The sequence below is a fragment of the Neltuma alba genome, unplaced genomic scaffold, assembly GCF_004799145.2.
Source record: "Neltuma alba isolate B1F8T4 unplaced genomic scaffold, ASM479914v2 tig00002887_pilon, whole genome shotgun sequence".
Lineage (NCBI taxonomy): Eukaryota > Viridiplantae > Streptophyta > Magnoliopsida > Fabales > Fabaceae > Neltuma > Neltuma alba.
The window spans coordinates 13,386-33,441 of NW_021633058.1; the positions used below are offsets into that span (position 1 = coordinate 13,386).

Below are 20,056 nucleotides of genomic sequence, written 5' to 3' on the forward strand. Positions count from 1 at the left end.
TTGTCATTTCACTGAATTTCAAAATTCCAATTTGGGAAGGATTTCCCTATCTGTAATTATATTTTCTTAGCTTTTCAAATTGACATTTCACATTTTTAAACTTCTTTATCTGTCATTTTCCCGATGAAAAATGGAAGAATAATTTATAAATAACAAAGAGAGAAAAAAAAATTGTAGGTAAAAGATGCAATTCTACTGCAAATATGCAATCAATTCTTGAGGATGCTTTAAAACTCATTGAAAATTTTGAAATCTGCACCGAGAAAGTGTGAACATGTCCTTTTGGGAGGTTGAAAAAGACGGGGTCTTGATTTGATGTTGCACGGCTACACGTCTGTACCTCTTGTATGTCAAATAATATGAACAAAATGCATTTGGCATTTATTTGAATTTTATTTTTATTTAATTTTTGATGTCATTAAATTGATTATATTTTAAATAAATTATACCATATCTAATCTTAATTATAACACACCGTCTATAGTTCTGATGTTAACTATAAGATCTTATTTATAATTTATAAACGAAATCTTATAATTAAAATTAGAAGTAGTATTACTTCTGGTTCTTAATATAAAATTTTATTTGATTTTTATTTTAATCTTAAATATAAAGTCCTAATCCACTTTGTCTTTAATATTTATGTCTTTTTTCTTAAAGTAATCCTTCTAATAATAGTAATTTTAACTAACACACTTGATTAGTAAGGATTTTTTAGGAGAGACAATACATATTTATTGCAAATAAATAACTTAACTTATTTTTTTAATCTCTTCAAATTAGTCAATTATCTTTTATAATTAAAACCGGAAGTAGTATTATTTTAATCAGTTGACTTCTAACTGATTCATTTCAAACCACTAATCCAACTAATGTTTCAAACTAGTCCAGTCTTACAGTATTTTGGATTGAAATATCGGAAAATTGTTCATAATTGGTTAAAACAGAAGAAAGTAATTAAATTAAAATGTTACTCACTTAATTTTAAATATAATGATTACAGTTTTCTAAGCGTTATCTATCCGTCCGATTGCGATAATCAACGGTCTCAAGAGAATGTCAGGGAACACGAACACACGTAATCATAAATTCAGTCATCTTTTTTCGCGCAGAGCATTATATTTGCTGAGTTATCTTTCTCTGGAAGTAATCGAGCATTCCCTCCACTTCATCTCCTCTCTCTCTCTCCTTTGACGCTTTCCCGCCTTCATTCCTTCATTTTCAGTGTAATCATTTACAAAGCCCTAACCTTCATTGCAGTGCTGCATTCCGGCAGGAATCGACTGGTTCTGAATCACTTCTCTGAATCTCCTTTTTTTTTTTCCCCTCCCGGGTGGGAGTTGTTCGTGCTGGATTTGACGGTGGTCATCGGAAGGCGGTAGAGTGACATAGCGCCGCAAAGTTTCTATTTTTTGCCACATTGTATTTGGTATTCCTGAGAGTGGGATGGGATTTGAAGGATGAACGATGCCGGTGCAACGTAGTGGACTGCACAAGGGCTGAGCAGTAGCGAAGCAACAGCAATAGAAGAAGCAACCTAATCCGATGGAAGAAGGCGAAGCTATTCCGACGACGACAAGGAAGAGAACGGCGGAGGCGGCGGCAGGTCGGGAGTATAACAAGCGGCAGAAGCAAGCGGAGGTGGATGTGGTCAATGACAGTGTAGTTGTGCCGGCCAAGGAAGAGGAATCGAAAAGGAGTTTGGACGAAGCTCTTCTTGGGGTTGGCACCACAGGCGGTGGGGCCAGTGGTGGAGGGGAGAAGGAAGAAACGGGGAAGAAGAAAATGGATGATGATGATGATAGCGGAGCTTGGAGCAGCGATAATAAGTGGGATACCCCTCCTCTTCCTAAGGTTTGTAATATTTGTTCTCTTATGAAATCCAACGCATTATAAGCGCACTTTGTTGTGGACTCCTTTAAAACGGGAGCTCCTTTATATAAAAATGATCATTTGAATTGAATAAAAGCATTTCAACTATGATGTATTGCTATTTTACTCGTTATGGTGACAGGTTCAAGTGGGCGGTTCCCCTTTGTATAAAGTAGGAAGAAAACTGGGGAAGGGTGGATATGGACAAGTATATGTTGGTCGCCGTGTTAGTGGTGAAAATATGAATGAGAGAACTGGACCTGAAGCTGTGGAGGTAACATTGTCCTGCCGTTATTCCATGAGTAGTGATATTTTTAAATTTTTTAATCTTTTTACTATCTGTTAGTTTAATGTCTGAAAAGCTCAGCTTTTATCTCTTTCAGGTCGCATTGAAATTTGAGCATAGGGGACCACCAGACGAGTGGCGAGTGTACGAGTGAGTGAGATGATTGATTCTTTTAATTCTTCCCTTTTGTTTGCTGATTCTTAACTCTTTTGTCTCTCTAGTTGTTTTGTGGAGTAGATTGGTATTTATGATTGGTTATACAATGAGAATCCTTTGGAATTTTTCCAGCACCGTAGGTGGCAGCCATGGTGTGCCAAGAGTACACTACAAGGGTGAGCAAGGTGGCTATTATATCATGGTATGTGACTTGGTCATCTTCTTCATTAGTTGGTTCTAAGTTTTCGGATGGCTAATTTGGTTTTCTTCTATCTAGTTTCACCTTTCACCTTGTTCCAAGAGTGCCTGTTTGACTTAAGATCTGTGTGCTTATAGGTTATGGATATGCTGGGACCTAGCTTGTATGATGTGTGGAAGAAGTCTCATATGTGAGTTTGTTGAAATATTAGCCGGCATATATATACACCGACTCTCTGGTTGGATGGAAAGAAAAGTTGAGAAGAAAGAAAATGAAAAGATCATATTAACATTAACATCAACAAATAATTTAAAATCAAATTATATGATAAAAATATTTTTTCATTTTATTAATTTTAAAACCAAATATTTTAATAAAAATGTTATTTTTCACTAACCCAGATATATTTTCCTTGGGGGATAACTAACCAAATCTTATTTTAAAATCGCATATATCTTTCCCTGTGGATAAGTTTGACGCAGCGTATTGGAAAATTTCCATTCAATTAATTATGTATCAAGTTTTGATAGAGGAGAGAGTGGGAACCAGTTTCGATGATTATCACTTTGATAGCATTTTAAACTCATCAGATCTAGATCATTCATATCTTATTTGGATGGTTTATATTTTATTTCTTTTTTATTTTTATTTATTTAAAATTATTATTTTAGTATGTATAGAATTTAAAATAAAGATAATCTCTTAACTATCATTCTTTTAAAAAATAGTTTTTTTATCTAAAAATAATTAATTAGAGATTTTAAATATGAATTGTTCAAATCGAATATAAATGGTTCAGATTTGATGAGCTTACAACACTTGTCAAAATGATGAGTATTAAAACTGGTTTCGAAGAGAGTGATATGGGGAGAAAATTGAGAGATGATGTGGGTATCACATCCCATTTTCTCTTTCACTTTTCTTCTCTCATCTAAATATGGGAAAACTCATTTTCTCTTATTTTCTTTTTTAGTTTTCTCTGATTCTCTCCATCCAAACAGGGGGTAAATGCTCTGCACCAACCTTTTTTTTTTTTTTCAATTGCTAAGTTTATTTGTTGTGAATTCCAGAATGTCCATTCAAACGGTTGCATGCATTGCCATTGAAGCAATATCCATACTTGAGAAGATGCACTCTCGAGGGTAATTCCCTTCTATTTAAAAACCAATGCAGTATTTCCTATTCTTGCAGCCTTTTGATGGATCAATATCTACTTAAATGATGCAGGTATGTGCATGGTGATGTGAAGCCTGAAAATTTTCTGCTTGGTTCTCCAGGGACCCCGGATGAGAAGAGATTGTTTCTTGCTGATCTTGGATTAGGTTTTTTTTTCAAGTGTTATCTGTCAACTAGTTTTTTTTTTTTTTTTTCACTTTCCCATCTTAATGCAGCATTTAATACTCAATGTTTTTGGCCTACAGCATCTAGATGGTGGGATGAATTAACAGGTTCACATCTGGAGTATGACCAAAGGCCATATGAATTTAGGTTTAATTGATTGAACTTGAATCATATAGAAAATTTGACGTAACTTGATTTTTCTATATTCATATTAACTTATTGCTTCTTGGCTCATGATATTGCATTTGTTAGGGGCACAGCCCGCTATGCAAGTGTGCATGCACATTTAGGGAGAACTCCTAGCAGGAGGGATGATCTGGAATCCCTTGCTTATACATTGATTTTCCTTCTTCGAGGTCGTCTTCCTTGGCAGGGATACAGGGAGCAGGTTGGACATCTTTAAATTAGTTTTTTTTTTCTTTTCTTTTTTTGGTTCTGATCTCATGCCTCCTTTCAGAGCATTAGTGTTTAACATGTTTTTCCCAGGGAGAAAACAAACATTTTTTGGTTTGCAAGAAGAAGATGGAAACTACTCCAGAGTTCTTATGTGGCTTCTTCCCCCAGCCTTTTAGGCTTTTTCTTGAACATGTAGTAAATCTGAAGTTTGACGAAGATCCTGACTACGCAAAATATATTTCTCTGTTTGATGGGATTGTTGGTCCAATAAATCCAGATATCAGACCCATCAATACAGAAGGTGCACAAAAGGTACTGGATGATCCTTCACTACTATTGCGAGTTTGAATTTTATGAGGTCAACATTGAATTCTAAGCTATCATTACTCTTTGTGAAGCTCATTATTGGTCACAAGAGAGGTCAGTTGGCCACGGAAGAAGGGAACGATGAACAACCAAAAAAGAAGTTGCGAATGGGTCTACCAGCAACACAATGGATAAGTATATATGATGCTCGCAGACCAATGAAACAGAGGTATATATGCCTGTAAGCCTTAAGCCATGATACGTATGTACTACTTTCTGGTATTGTGGCACTTATTAATTGATACAGTTGAGAGACATGCTGCATTTATTTATATATATTTAGTCTGCATGAATTATTGCTTTACTGGTTTGATGCCATGTGAACTTTGTTCTGCGAGGCTATGCTTTTGGTTCCTAAAATTTGAAACTAGTGGTTTTAGTCCTTGAAACCTTGTTTCAGAGATCAGTAACACTGTTTCATGGACTGCAAATCTTTAAGTGAACTAAAATGAGGTTAAAATTCAGGAATTAAAGATGGCATTAATTCTTATTTAAATTATGTAATATAATGAATTGTTTGTGCCTGAAGAGTGCTTGTATTTGCATTGCAGATATCACTACAACGTGTCAGATGCAAGAATTTCCCAGCTTATCGGAAAGGGAAATGAGGATGGCTTATATATAAGTAGTGTGGCTTCATGTTCGAACCTGTGGGCAATAATCATGGATACAGGCACTGGTTTCAAAAAACAAGTTTATGAACTCTCTCCTTACTTTCTTGATAAGGTAATAATCAAGTCTGCTGTCTGAACTTTTAATATTTAGGGCATGACTCGTGACTGGTAAATTTCTTTTGTCAAGTGTTCATATGTTTTTGAAACATGAACTGCTGAACCATCCCTGTGAGCTTATTAATTAGTAGTAATCAGTATTTTGCTTTTCTTTTACGGTTGGAGGAATGGATAATGGAACAGTGGGAAAAAAATTACTTAATCAGTGCAGTTGCTGGAGCCAAGAACGGGAGCTCAATAGTAGTCATGTCTAAAGGTTAGTTACTCTGTTTTGTTTTGTTTTCTGGTGGATACTCTAGTATTATGCTCTTGTACTTTAGCAAATATTACCTCTAGTTCTTAGTGGAATAGCTAATTGGGCGGTTGGATTTGATCCTAAATATAAGATCTCAATCTACTTTATTTGGAGGATTTATAATTTTTTTCCTTCAAAATATTCCTATTAGTTGCAAGAGGTTCTGACGGGGTAGTTTTGATAAGAGGGTAATTTAGGAAAATTTACACACATTTGTTATAAATAACCAATTTTACTAATTTTTTTAAGCTCTCCAAATTAATTATTTAGCTCTTATATTAAGAATTACTAAACCGGTTTCAGCTGCCATGGTTTCTGTATTCTAGGCGCACCATATATACTACAATCTTTCAAAGTTAGCAATTCATTTCCTTTCAAGTGGATTAAGACAAAGTGGGGGGAAGGCTTCCATGTTACTGCAATGGCTACCTCAGGGGTCAGATGGGCTGTGGTTATGTCACGCGGTACAGGATTTCGCCACCAGGCAATGCTTTGATCATTCTGGACCTTTATCTACTGGTTAAAGCTTGGTTGCAACAATAACCAATCATTTATTTCTACTAATTTTTCAGGTGGTTGAACTGGATTTTCGTTATCCCGGTGAAGGGATTCGCAGGCGATGGGATCACGGATACCGCATAACAGCAGCCGCTGCAACTTCTGACCAGGCTGCTTTTGTGCTCAGTAAGCCATGGAGGAAGCATGCAGATGAAACACAGGAAACCTTGAGGACTGCCCTTTTTCCTACCATGCATGTGAAGGTGGGACTTTTGTTATTGTTATTCCCCAGTTTGTGCTCAATCTTTTGCTTCTAGCCTTTTAAGGCATGGTGTGTGTGAATGGGTTTTGCAGGACAAATGGGCAAGCAACCTTTATATTTCATCAGTTTGCTATGGGCGAACTGTCTCTCGATGACCAACCTTACATGTTTGGATTAGAGGAAAAATAGGAAAGAAGGAATACTTGGATTTTGTTAGTTTTCCTTCCTAATATTTCCTCCTATTTTCCTCTCACTTTTCTCTCCATCCAAACAAACGTAGCCTAAACGTGAAGTCGCTTTTGGAAAGGAATTTTATTATACTACTTCCGGTCCCAATTATAATTCGGACTGGAGGCAGTATAATTTTTAGGGTTTAGGTTAATGCATACTGATTTATAATTTATCAAGTTCGAAGATTTGTCCTTTTATCTGACTCAAATTAATAATATGTAATGCAATATAAAAACTATTAAAAAGGTAAACTTTTTAGGTCTTCCTTATATTTTTCTTAAAATTAATATGCTAACTATATTAATCCACTATAAAAAATTTTAAATTTAAAAAATGTTGTATAATTTAGTAAATTTGCTTCTTTTTCAAAACATTAAAATTTTAAAAATAAACTTAGATCTATATATTTATTGTAAGATATTAAAATCATGTTTATATGAAATTGTTTTTATAATTTTATCCCCCCAGTTGTCGAGGCGCTGGCTCCGCCCCCGACCAAAGTCAAAATTGCGAGTAATGGCTTTCGTCAAAGTTATACGACGACTAACAAAACAGAAGTTGATGCGCATGGGTAGCCATGTGGGGCTTCAAGCCTCTTCCACTGCCCCAAAAAAAAAAAATTATTCCTCCCGTTTTGAATATAAGAGCTTTATATCATTATGTATAAAAGTCTTATATTTAGGATTAGAGGAATATATAATTTAAGAAGATTTAGTTATTTGGAAAACTAAAATTTAAATTCTTAGTAGAGAGTTGTTTATATTTAGTGATTGATAATACCTTAAATACTATTACTTTTAGTAAAAAAATACGTGTTTAGGAAAAAAAAAAATTTACTCTCACAGAAGGTGGAATATTATTCATTGATTTTATTTAACTATTATTATAATAGTATTATGACTCCCATTTTTAATTACAAAGAGGTCACCGTTTATGTATTTCTGTATTTAGTATCGAACCGATCACAGATGGTTTTATCTACATAGCCACTACCTAATACAGACTAATTTAAATTTCTGAACACATATTAAAAAAAAAATACTTGTGTTTTGAGAAATAAGATTCGCCTTATATATTTATCTCACAAAATCAATTCTGTACAGGTAATCCAAACAGGCACATAGAAGGAAAACCACCACCTGTCCAATGCTTGTGTAATTTGTATGGAACTGTGCACAAACAATCCTCCAAAACAAGATTATGATCAAAATTTTTTGTACACAAAAATCAAGAATTGGTAAACAAGGATGAGGATCATAGCCAACAAGGCTTGCTGGCCAAGGGAGATAGTTGCTTCCTTTTTGGTTTCAGAAGTGGTTGTGTCGTTTGGAGGAGAATAGAGAAATGCCATTGAAATGCCATCATCATCTTTCTCTCCTTTCAAGATTGGCCTTCCGATCACCTGCTTGCACAGCCCACCACTCGCTACCTGTTATTACAATATATTTAAGCACATAAACTTGTTTAATTAAGAGATAGATCCTCTTGATTTCTCACCATTTTCTGGGGTCACTTTGTGTTTACTAATCACATTAGGCGACCCCAGTTAGCTGTCATTATATATTAAAATAACCAATGACATAAAAGCAGCTTAAAGCCTGATCTTGTTTGTATTTTAAATAAAAGATGAAATCTAATTATATGCACAAGGACAAGCTCCTTTACTTCTTTTTCTCGCCAATCAAGGAGATACTCCAATGTTTGATTCCATCCCAATTTATTCCATTACTTTAGAGAATAATATATTGAAATCCATGAGGCAAATAAAAAAACAAAGAAAAAAGAAAAATCACTTGTGAGATGTCAAGAAATAAATGCATTAAAAAATCCTAATAATAAGTAGCATGGAGCTTTTGTTATTTCAAAACCAGAACTTTTTCAAATTTGAAATTTTGGACAAGAAGGGTCGCGCCCAAGAAGTTAAGAGCAGTGGGGATCGAATTCTAAACCTGATGCGACAAAAGATACATTTTATGCCACGAAACATGAAGGTTTTGCTGTGAGACTTTTTGATATATTTTTTTTAGAATCATTTTTCTTGGGATAAAAAAAGTAGAGTGTGAGAGAGCAGGGAAGAATTGAACATGAACCTGAATTTGGTCTCCAGCAGTGATTATGAGTGCACCTTGTTCTGGGCAGAAAGAGAGCCAACCTTTCTTGGAGTAAACATGAAACTCAGAACAGCCATCACAAACATGCAAACATAAGGCGTGAGAGTAATCGCTTCCTCTTATCAGCATTCTGATCACATCATATTTCAATGAGTTTGCCCATCCATCTGCCATACTGTCCTGACTATGCTTGTAAACACAACAAAGCGTCCCAAATTCATGCCCCTGATGATCACTGCCCCCTGATGGAGCCAACAATTTTCCAGGAAAATTCTTCAACATCACTGGTAGAATTTTCTCGGCCACCTTCTCTATGCTTGACATGAGAGCTTCCATCTCCTTGCTGCAGGTAAAAGCAGAGAGAGAGAGATTCATCAAGCCATCATTACATTTCCAAGCGTGCATTGTCACTGTTTTGGGACATAATTGATATGTATGGAAGAGAAGTTTCATGATGACATGTGCTGTTCAACAGTAGGGAAGCAGAGTGTAAAGTGATTTGGAACAAAGGTGTAATTGCAGCTTATCTGCAGGCATCTAAAATCATTGTGCCCCATCTTTACTACGTATATTTCACTATTGCTTTGCCTTTGCTTTGCTTTTTCTCTACCTTGCTTTGCGTGTCACACAAGCTTATTACAATGTTTCCTTTTTCACTTTCTCCGCTGTAAACCATCTACGCTAGAAGATTTTTGCTGCAACAGTTCCATTTTCAGGGATAGCACCTCAACTATAGAATCCAATTACATGAATCATTTTAGAGAAATATATTTCATGGGGCGAGCACATTATACTTAAAAGACTAAGATACATACATATATATATATATATTGTATTAATTAGTATAGGACCTGTGAGATGAGAGAATACTATTGTATTCAATAAAAAATGTTAAATAACTGTGGAATTATCAGTTGAAACTCATTTATTTGTTTTAAGACATAAAATTACAAAAAAAGAATCTCTTTCTAAACAATATTGGATATCATGTCTGTAAGGAACCCTCTGGTTAGTTCGTCATGTATGGTAAATAATCTAATTTTAGTATTTATTTAGAGATAATCTCACGCTATAATTCGGTTTTTCTTTGTTGAACGAAGATTTGGAGGATGGGATCGATTGATTATTATTTTTGGTGAAGTTTGTGCATTAACGATATAGTAATGTGGTGTTACCTGAATTTTGAATACCCAACTGGAGAAATTCCCTCCATTTTCAACTTCAGGTCATGATCTCTGCACCACACGAACTCCTCGCTCAACTCACTTCCGTCCTCCTCCGAATGATACTCCTCGAAACCCCATGGCTTCTCCGGTGGCGATCTCGTCACCGTCGCTCGCTTCTCCGGCGGGACCTGAAAAATTGCCTGGGCAACCTCCCTCGATGAGGCCATCAGTTCGCGCGGGACTCCGTGATTCACCAGCTGGAAGCATCCGATTCTCGCCATGGAATCGGAAACAACGTCGGACGATGACGCAACGTAGTCCTCATGATCGGAACACAGCGATCTAAAATCAACCTTGGGAGGCGTTTCGAGGCAATTTTGTTTGGGGAAGATCTTGTCCGGCAAGATAAGGTCAGGTACACGCAGCGAAGTTTCCAGAAACTCGGTGAGCACATCGTCGTTGGCGAAGGAGGAACGTCGGCCGGAGGCAATGGGAGAGGGCGGAGGAGCGCGAAAATCGATGGGGATGTCGGGGATGGATTGTGGTGTTACGGCCATGGAAGAAACAAAAGACGAAGGAGTGAAGCGAAACAAACTTCGCTTGAATTCTTACGAAGCAAGTGAGTAATAATTTGTGAAGACGAAAAGGAAGGTGGTGGGTTTGTTAAAAAAGAGGGAAAAAGGAAGAAGAAGAAGAAGATGAAATGATAGGGTGTCGAGGGAATCCTAGACAAGGTGCGAAAGATGACGACGTCGTTTGCTTTTTCTTCCACAGTTGCTTTCTCTGGTTTTGCTCCTTTACAACCATGGTATGTAAGTGAAGGTGAAGGCCATGATCGTGGTCATGATCAGAGAGAGGGCCAAACTTTGGGCTCAGCCACATGGAAGCAGCCAAGTGCCACTGTCACCTTTTGATAAAGCAATGGGGTCTTAGATTTGCTTACTTTAAACAAAAACATTCCACAAACACAGTACAGTGTATGGATTTATAGCAGTTCAGCAGCATGTTAAAGATCCAAACTGTGTTATATTATATGATTTTGATTTATAAAGTCACATGGACAGAGATACCGTGCTGGTGGAATCACCAAGCTCCAATGGCACAGGCGAGATCTATGTATCATGTACAGTATCTATCTCTCCTCTTGTTGTCTCTTTATTCGACATTCATAGATTGATGAACTTATTCGAAGCTTCGCTGCCTCGTATTTTTATTTGATTCGAGGTTGTAACCATGACCTTCTACTTCCTGAAAGTTTTCCATGCCACCAGCTTACTACACTGCATAACATTGAAATTGATTGGTTCTGTTCATCCATAAACCCTACCTCTCAAAGCCGACTATTTACAGGAGAGTTTTTATGCAACTAAACTAAAAGGTGATTAGCTGCACCACTTATTTAAATGTCCTTTTTTTTTAAAAATATATAAATCACTTTTTTATTCATAAAATGTTTTGTGGAGAAACAAATTTAAATACCCAAGAGGGATAATTTGAAAAGCTCCATTAATACACGTAATTAAGAGGAATAATTTAAAAAGAAGATTATAGATTTAAAAGATAAAGCAGACTGAGTCTTTATAATCAAAACAAAACTTTCAAGTTGTTTTCATATTTAAGATCAACGAGAGTAATTAATATGATTTATTAGTAACTACTCATATATACTAACTCCGGTCGTTAATATAAGAGCTAATTTGACTTTTATTTTGGTCCTAATTATAAAATTTTAATTCACTTTGTATCTCATATTTATCTATTTTTTTAAAGGTAGTTTTTATAGTAATAGTAATTCGAACTAATACACTTTATTAACAAAAATATTTTAAAAAATACAACACATATTTATTATGAAAAACTAACTTAACTAATTTTTTTAATTTATTCAAATTAGTCAACTATATTTTATGTTAAGAATTGGAGGTAGTATATTATGAGAATTTACATATGATCTTCATTAATATAAGTATAGACGTTGGCCAAAAAAAATTAATACAAGTATATACATAAAATTCTTCTTAATGCCTACAAGTAATATATAACTAACAAGACGCTGAAAATGAAGGAATAAACTTGAGTAAATTTTTGCATATAAAATCTTATTCCGACCTTTTCTTTCTAACACATTCTTTCTCAATCATCGATTGAGATGGGGCTGCATATTTTGTGGAGAGGCACAACACACTCCTTCCTGCTTAGTCTGGACTGGGCCGAAGACCTAAGTAACAAAATAACATGGAGATAATTGAGCGTATGGGTTAAGTTGATGTGGGCCTCGTTCAACTCAAGGTATAATACTTTGCCATTTGGGCCAATTTTCTGAACCCAATTCCTTGGGCCTTGTTAGTACTGTATTATATCTAGCCCAACTCCCTTCCAAAACCATAAATCAGAGCCACGAACCCTGTGGTAAAAATTATGACGGATGGAAACGAAAGTAACAGATAAAATAATTTGCCATGTAGGATAATTATTTGCTGACTCAAAATAAATTATATATGATAAAGATTAGGGATTGAGTTGTAAAGATGTCAAAAGTTCAGGTTCTAAGTTGCACTGAGTCATAATTGAGAGATTGAGTTATAAATGAATTAAAATTTGAAGGGCCAAAAGATTAATTTTTCCAAACCATGAACTCTGTGGTAAAAATTATAACGGATGGAACTGAAAGTAACAGATAAAAGTAAAATTTGATATAAAATTGAAAAATGAGAATAAATTGAAGTTGAGAGATAAAATTAAAGAATAAAATTAAAAGTTTAAAACTAAGTTAAGTCAGCGAATAAAAGTGAAACATATAATAAAATTTAAAAGAAGTATAAATATATTGTTGCCAAGAGAATTAATTTTTATTTAAAATAATAATAATAAGAACGGTCTTATAATTTATTCCAAAGAAATTGATTAACACAGTCATCTCTAATTCTCTACGCTTTGAACATCAATTAACACTCAATATATAGTGGCATAAAAAAACACTAGATATGTGTATGGTGTAATAAAAATCAAAATAACGGACCGATTGGATCCCTAAATTTATCTTAATTATCAAATTAGCGTTTAAAATTTAATATTTATCAACAAAGTTTTTAAAATTTCATGTCGGCGAAAGAAAGTTTTTAAAATTTTTCATAACCATACATAATTAATCCTGATCACTAGTAGGATATGGTGATATGCACCAAGACACAATAAGCGATAAAGTGAGATCAAATAGTCACATTCGCAAATGTGGTAAGTGAATACAGTGATGAGCGCAAAAGTCAACAGCCACAACAAACCGTTGAAAATTCAACGGATGTGTCTCCTAAGTCACAATCCTCAAACAACCAATTTTTTATTTTGGGGAAACCCCAGCTTTTTTTTTTTCTCCAAAAAAAAGTAATTTGCATCGTTTCCACATTGGCGCACCCAATCATTGACTCGATTTATCTGACGTCACGTTTAATTAACAAATTAATAGTCCAATTAAGATGGTTTAATGTGACAGCTTCATATGATCAAGTTTAGACGTGATGTAAACTGTGTATTATTCAGTTTAATGTACTCTTTTGATCTTATTTATAAGACATTTCTAACATATTTTACAAAAACCAAGAAAAATATTAAACTGCATTAACCCTCTATTAAAATATAGTAATCTTTTAACTTTACCCATATTTAATATATACATATTTTAAAATAATAACTATCTATATTATAATAAATGAAGGACAATATAGTATTTCATAATAAAAATTTAATAAAATGACTTATAAATAGAACAAAAAAAATTTCTTTCTCTGCCTTATAAATAAGACAAGAAGAGTATAAAATATATTTTTTGCCAAAAAGAATTAAAATCTATATAATTTAATGTGACTTCTTTCAGGAGTCTTTGTTGGTGGCTATTACTTGATTAAGTTATGCATTTTTTTAACTACATAAAGGGAGATGACCACGTTTTCTTAAGGACAAAATAATGTAATGAATTCTTAATGAAATGATATCACGGTCATGAACGCCAAAAATGAGTAAGATTTGTGCCACGTACAGCTTTTGAGATGTTAGTAAATTACTCATTCTTTGGTTGACCAACTTCAATCTAACATTACATTTCTGGGAAAAAAAAGGCAAAAATAAATAATATTTTCTCATGACTCTTTAAAGAAAAGAACTTTATAGATAACAATATGATTTTTTTAGTTGAAAAATAACAATATTCATGACCAGTTCAAAAAAATATTCGCTAGAAAATTTATTTAAAAAGTGCAAACAGGGTCAGCCCAAATGAGCTACTTTCTTATAGTGTCTTGCTTGAATAAATTTTTGTTCTTTCTAAATCCGTCTCTAACGCGGTATTTTTGAAAAAGATCATTTATCAAGGATTGGGAGTAAAAGCATTGAATGGGAATAGTTTTGAAAAATTTATCTTCAAAACATCATAAAATTCTAAATTATATTTGTATTATATATAGAGAGTGAGATAGAAGCTAAAATAAAATACTACAGTCCTTAATATAAGACCCAGTTCACTAATTTGGAGAGATTAAGAAAGTTACTAAATTATTTAAAGTATTTATATTTATCATTTTTATCCAAACTAATTTGAGTCACTTATAAATTAATATATAATCTAATGATATAGTAAGTATTTTAGAAATATTACGTAACATATATTATAATTAAAAAATTTAATAACTTTCTTAACCTCTTTAGGGCTTGTTTGGCAAGCACCCCAAACCATGGTTTGAGGAAAAATGTCAGCCAAACAGTCCTTGAAAATATGAAACCATGGTTTGGGGGCAAACCATGGTTTTGAACCCCCAAACCATGGTTTTATCATAAGCATATCAGAGTTGATTCTTGGCTCCAATTATTGGAAGCTTACGGTGGACCCATCACATATGACCAAATAGCCCTGACTCAAATAATTGCTCTTCCTTTCCTCCTTTACTCTTTCCCCAATCGGTCCCTTATATAAAAAAATTCATTTTTCTAGAAACATATTTAATATTATGTTTTATAAATATATATATACACATATTAATTAATTATTAATTATATTATCTTATATATTATTAATTATGTTAGTAAAAATTATTTCATTAACAATTTTATTTCTTCAAATCAAAATATATCATAAAATCTACCCCTTATATAATTATCATATTAACTTATACCATTTTTGGTAATTTCTACATATAAAAAGCGCTTCTGTTAATAACTATCCAAACACTCTCATTTCTCAGAATCATTTTTTCACAAAATCTATTCTCTCCAAAATCTATTTTCCAGAAGTTATTCTCCAAACCACGGTTTGGTTTCATCCAAACATCCCCTTAGATTAGTCAACTTGATTTTATATTAAAGATCAAAAGTAACATGTATTATATGTATAGTATATAAACAACAGCTTTTCCAAGTTTCAAGACCAAAAGTGCTTGCCCGCAAATTTAATTTGTTCGTTAGGTTAATATAATTTTTTGTTTTTTAAATTTGTTCTTATTTTGATTTTGATCTCCCCAAATTTCAAACTGTTTTAGTTTCTTAAAGGGTAAAATGAGCCATATTTTTATTGGATTGTAAAGACTAATGTTTAAATAAAAAAACTTAGAAAACAAAAATCTATAATCTGAAACTTGATCAACCAATATCAAAATAAAAACAAATTTAAAGATCTAAAATTTATATTCATTTTAGTCACAGTTCTACTTTTTATTCAAGGCAGTATTTCTAAGTTCCAACAAACCTAAAGGACGAAATTGGCAAAAAGCCGTCTTCTCCTTTAAAGTGGCGGAACAAAAATTAGTTAAGGTGGGTCCATGGACGGTTTTTAATTAGAGCCGCTGATTGGTGAGGAATGAGCCTTTTCAAGCTAATCATGGGGATTAACTAAAGAGTGCGTGCGTTTGTGAATTTCCTCTGTTGCAGTCTTCCTTCAAATAAGACGGCACACCCAATGTCTCTCTCTTCTTAATTTCAACGGAGGCTGCCAGCTAACTCCGGGAACTAGTACTCCCTCCGTTTCTTATTATAAGAGACGAATAACCGAATTACGTTGATAAAAAAAACAGTTAAAATTAGTTAAGAACAATCAATGTGTAAAAAGTATAATTTCTTTTCCAAAAATACCCTCATTAATAAGGAGAGAGAACATGAGAGAGAATAATAGTAAATTATTAAAAGAAAGAGAAGTGGGAAGGAGAGAGAGTGTGAGTTAGAGACAATAAATATGGGTAAAATAGGAAATCAATACAAAAAAGTAGAGACAACTTTTAAGTGTCTCTTATATATAGGAACATGCCATAAGCATCAAATGTCTCTTATAATAAGGAACGGAAGGAGTATCATATAAGAAGCTCATAAGTAATTAATTCCGATTTGCAGCCATAATTTATAATTAATTCGTGTTAATTTGTTTGGGGGAGTGGGATGTTAATTACTCCCTGATTCAAAATATAAGCTAATTTTTTTTAAAAGGGTTGTTTTTCTATAAGATAACATTCACTTTTGTTCAAGCATTTAATGAGTTTTTTTTCAATTTTATCCTCATATATTCTCTTTCCTTTTTAATTTATTTATTACATCTTTTATTCATTCTCTTCATTAATAAGGGTATATTAGGAAAAACAAAAATATGCCTTAGACATTTATTGTTTTAAATTAATTTTAATTAGTTTCTTGATAAACATAATAGATAAAGTTTAGTTTATATTTTGAACCGGATGAAGTATTATCTAAAGAAGGCAATATAAACATAAGGCACCAATACACTTTGTTTTCTAAATTTATAATTTTTTTCCTGAATATTCTTTTTGATTGGAAAAGATTCTTGCCAAAAAATAATTTCAATATGTGATAAAAAAATGATGGTTTAGAACGTCAGTACACATTTATTACAAATAAGCAATTCAACTAATTTTTTTAATATTTCTTAATTATTTATTTATATATTATATTAAGGATGTGGTATTTAAATTTATAATGCCATGGGCTAGGATTTATGTCAAATTAAATTAATGAGTTTGCAGTGTATTTTTCAAAGGGAGAATGATAACTATTTAAAAAAAAAATTAATAACAAGTGAACTTTTAAAACATGTCATTTTTATATTAAAATTTGTCGTTACAAATTAAAATAATTGTCATCTTTCCTTGAGGCAATTCTCCCTGTTTCAACACAAGTACTATACTTGCATACAAGTTGGCCTTCCAACACTATGTTTTGACCATGCCACGACTGACACACACACAGAGACACGTATGTATATTTAATGCTGATTGTGAAAGTATGGCAGCATTGGCTTGTGGGATTTTTGGTGGTATCCTGTGAATACTGTTTGGTTATTCGTTGGTGGAACTTTTTTTTTTTTTTTCAGAAGTTATTTTTGGAATGCCGAACCTCCGCTTTATACTCGGATTTTTTATGAAAAAGTTTTGCAAGTAAATATGGTCACGTCTTTTGCTTTGGATTTGATTCTTTATTATCATATTAAAATGTTAAGTTGTATACATCTTTTTTTTCGTAAAATAAGGTTTTATAAAGGCAAAACGCGGATTTGTTTAGTTTTTTTTGAAGAACAGACTAAGGGCCTGTTTGGATGCTCTAAAACCGTGGTTTCAGAAGCATTTTTTCGCAAAACGAGGTAACCTCCTTCACATATTTATTTCGTAATTCGTAAAAGCACTTCTGAAATCATGGTTTAGTTTCTATCCAAACACTCCTTAAGTAGCAAATAAAGGATGATCTAGTTGAAATAAATTCGGCTAACTACTCTGTTTTGAATAATTTGTGAGCGTGTAAAAGTCAACCCCACCCACCCCCAGGCCACCACCCAACAAAAAAAAAAATCCATTTTTTTTAAAAATTATTATCATTTTTCAATGTGCAGTATAACTGACATTTAATTAAATAACTAGAGTGGGTCTCGTGTAAACTTATATAGAAATAAAGATAGATCAAAATTTTCAGAAATTGATTATAAATTTTTAAAATCATGAGAGAATAAGTTTAAGTCTCAAAAGATTGACCTAATGACAGTTTGGTCTCGGAATAATTTTTTTTTAAAAAAAGTTGCAAATAGGAATCTCAACTATAAAATGAGATTTATATTAAAAATTTAAATATCTTGTTTACAGTTGAGACATCTAATGTCGCGGTTAATTATTTAAATGGATGATTACAACTCATTTGTCCAAAAAAAAAAATCAAAGACTTAAGTATTACTTCTAGTCCTTAATATAAGACTTTATTTGACTTTTATTTTGGTCCTAAATATAAGACCTCAATCCATTTTGTCTCTCATATTTATATATATTTTTCCTAAAGTAATCCTTCTAATAATAGTAGTTCTAGATAACAAACTTGATTAGCAAGGATATTTTAGAAAAAACAACACATATTCATTACAAATAACTAACTTAATTAAATTCTTTAATTTCTCCAAATTATTTAATTAGATCTTATAATTAGGATCGGAGGTAGTATTATTAATTAACTTTTTTAAAACTTAATAACTACCATATTTCTCCTGAGTTCATTCATGTTTAAATTATGTATCACGTGGGCATATATATACCAATGGTTATGGACGGAGAGTAACACAGGCGCTCGCGTAAGTCAAGAAAGAAAGAAAAAAGATACACTCAGAATCCACAGTGTGTACTTTATAAAGAGGACAAGCTCGGGACATGTACTTCATTTTGACTTCCATTTCCCCCACTTTTTTGACTACCTTTCATTTGCCTATCCCCACCAAAAAAAAAAAAAGGGGGGAAAAAGGACTCTCCCCAACATATTTTTCTTTACAATTTTGTATGTTTCCTTTCTTTCTTTTTTTTAAAAGTTTAGTGCTTTTTTTGTCACTCATATGATTAAAATTAATTAGTAGTATTGTTCTGATCCAACCCAATGATGATAAACACTAAATACCAAAAAATAGAGCACATGCATACCAACCCAATTTCTTATTTAATATTAAATTTAACTTATTTTAGAATTAATCCATCTCTATATATAATCAAGTGGACCTCCCTCTTGTTCTTTTAATTTGAAACACAAATGTACACGGTCACGAAAGCCAGCTGATGACTTATCATTCTTTATACAGTAATTTAATTTGTAGCATATTTTGTGTGTGTGTGTGTTATAATTTAATCAAAAAATTTATATATGTATATATCCAATGTTAGAAAGACAAAGAGAGGTTAGAGATGGAGATTTCAAAATACAAAGAAAGGCCGGGGACGACAAATGTTTGCTTTTTTTTTTTTCTGTCCAATACAAAATAAAATCAATGTATATTAATTAGCTTGTTCGGATATATAAATGTATCAAAAAGACTTTTAATTCAGCTGATTGTTACAAATTGAAGTTGGGATAAAATTCAATTAGTTTAATGCAGCATTAAAGTTTCAACATTCAGATTTTCAACTCAAAGGTAAAACAAAACAAAAAAACAAAAAAAAGTGAGATCATCCGGTAACTCGCATGCATGGGGAGGAATCATCAAATTTCAGCTGCATTTACTTCTGATGGGTCATTGTGTGCATAAGCTCACTCTTCCTTTTTACTCATTTATTAGTTGTTTAGATTGACGGTAAAAACAATAAATTATTTTTAATTTAACTTTTGAAAAAATTAGATTGGATAATATGATTTATGTTTGAATTGATTTTTGTAAATAACTCAGTTTGTAAAAATAGAGTTATTTGGATTATTATTAAAAAAGTAAATTTAGTTGTAAAATGACTAAAAAGACACTTTTAACATATTTCTAATTTATTATAAAGGCATACTCATCTCATCTTATTTACAAGGCATTTTTAACATATTTCACATATATTAAGAAAAACTTTAAACTGCATTAATTTTTTTTAAAATATAATAATTTTCTAACTTTATTCCTGTTTAATATATTCATTTCAAAAAAATAAATAAAGGATAAAATAGCATATTCATATTAAAAATTTAAAGAGGTGACTTATAAATATGACCCAAAAAAATTCTCTTTATGACTTATAAGTAAGACCAGAGGAGAATTTGAAATCAAAAGTGTATTTGTAACCTATTTATATTACTTTCAATTAATTTTAACTAATTTTTTTTGTTATTTATAAATTAGTTAGTTGAAGCTTATAATAAGAATTAGAAGGAGTAAAAATT

At 32.5% G+C, this 20,056-nt stretch overlaps 2 protein-coding genes across 2 annotated transcripts; one reads left to right on the forward strand and one right to left on the reverse strand.

The window, feature by feature from the left end:
• The first annotated feature begins 1,654 nt into the window (after positions 1–1,654).
• Positions 1,655–6,644, forward strand: LOC114739698 (casein kinase 1-like protein HD16). The gene is made up of 17 exons (XM_028927774.1): positions 1,655–1,662; positions 1,749–1,854; positions 2,015–2,146; positions 2,256–2,308; positions 2,447–2,516; positions 2,651–2,703; positions 3,584–3,655; positions 3,741–3,835; positions 3,935–4,001; positions 4,107–4,242; positions 4,341–4,562; positions 4,649–4,785; positions 5,168–5,342; positions 5,513–5,603; positions 5,969–6,126; positions 6,215–6,403; positions 6,495–6,644. The coding sequence occupies exons 1-17, from the start codon at positions 1,655–1,657 to the stop codon at positions 6,555–6,557; spliced, it is 1,827 nt and encodes a 608-aa protein (XP_028783607.1). The 3' UTR covers positions 6,558–6,644.
• A 1,036-nt stretch (positions 6,645–7,680) lies between these two features.
• On the reverse strand, positions 7,681–10,519 carry LOC114739697 (1-aminocyclopropane-1-carboxylate oxidase 4-like). Its single transcript, XM_028927773.1, has 3 exons — positions 9,920–10,519; positions 8,724–9,087; positions 7,681–8,062 (listed from the first exon to the last, which is right to left on the reverse strand). Exons 1-3 carry the CDS (start codon positions 10,465–10,467, stop codon positions 7,838–7,840), a joined length of 1,137 nt encoding a protein of 378 aa, XP_028783606.1. The 5' UTR covers positions 10,468–10,519; the 3' UTR covers positions 7,681–7,837.
• Between the last annotated feature and the right edge of the window lie 9,537 nt (positions 10,520–20,056).

Excerpts from the sequence above, each read along its gene's own strand:
- LOC114739698 (XM_028927774.1), top strand. Across the intron at positions 2,147-2,255 it reads CTGGACCTGAAGCTGTGGAG|GTCGCATTGAAATTTGAGCA; the intron begins GTAACATTGTCC and ends TATCTCTTTCAG. Across the intron at positions 3,656-3,740 it reads GAGAAGATGCACTCTCGAGG|GTATGTGCATGGTGATGTGA; the intron begins GTAATTCCCTTC and ends TAAATGATGCAG.
- LOC114739697 (XM_028927773.1), bottom strand. The coding sequence starts at position 10,467 with ATGGCCGTAACACCACAATCCATCCCCGACATCCCCATCGATTTTCGC. Across the intron at positions 9,088-9,919 it reads GTTGGGTATTCAAAATTCAG|CAAGGAGATGGAAGCTCTCA; the intron begins GTAACACCACAT and ends TTTTACCTGCAG. Across the intron at positions 8,063-8,723 it reads CTGCTGGAGACCAAATTCAG|GTAGCGAGTGGTGGGCTGTG; the intron begins GTTCATGTTCAA and ends TTGTAATAACAG.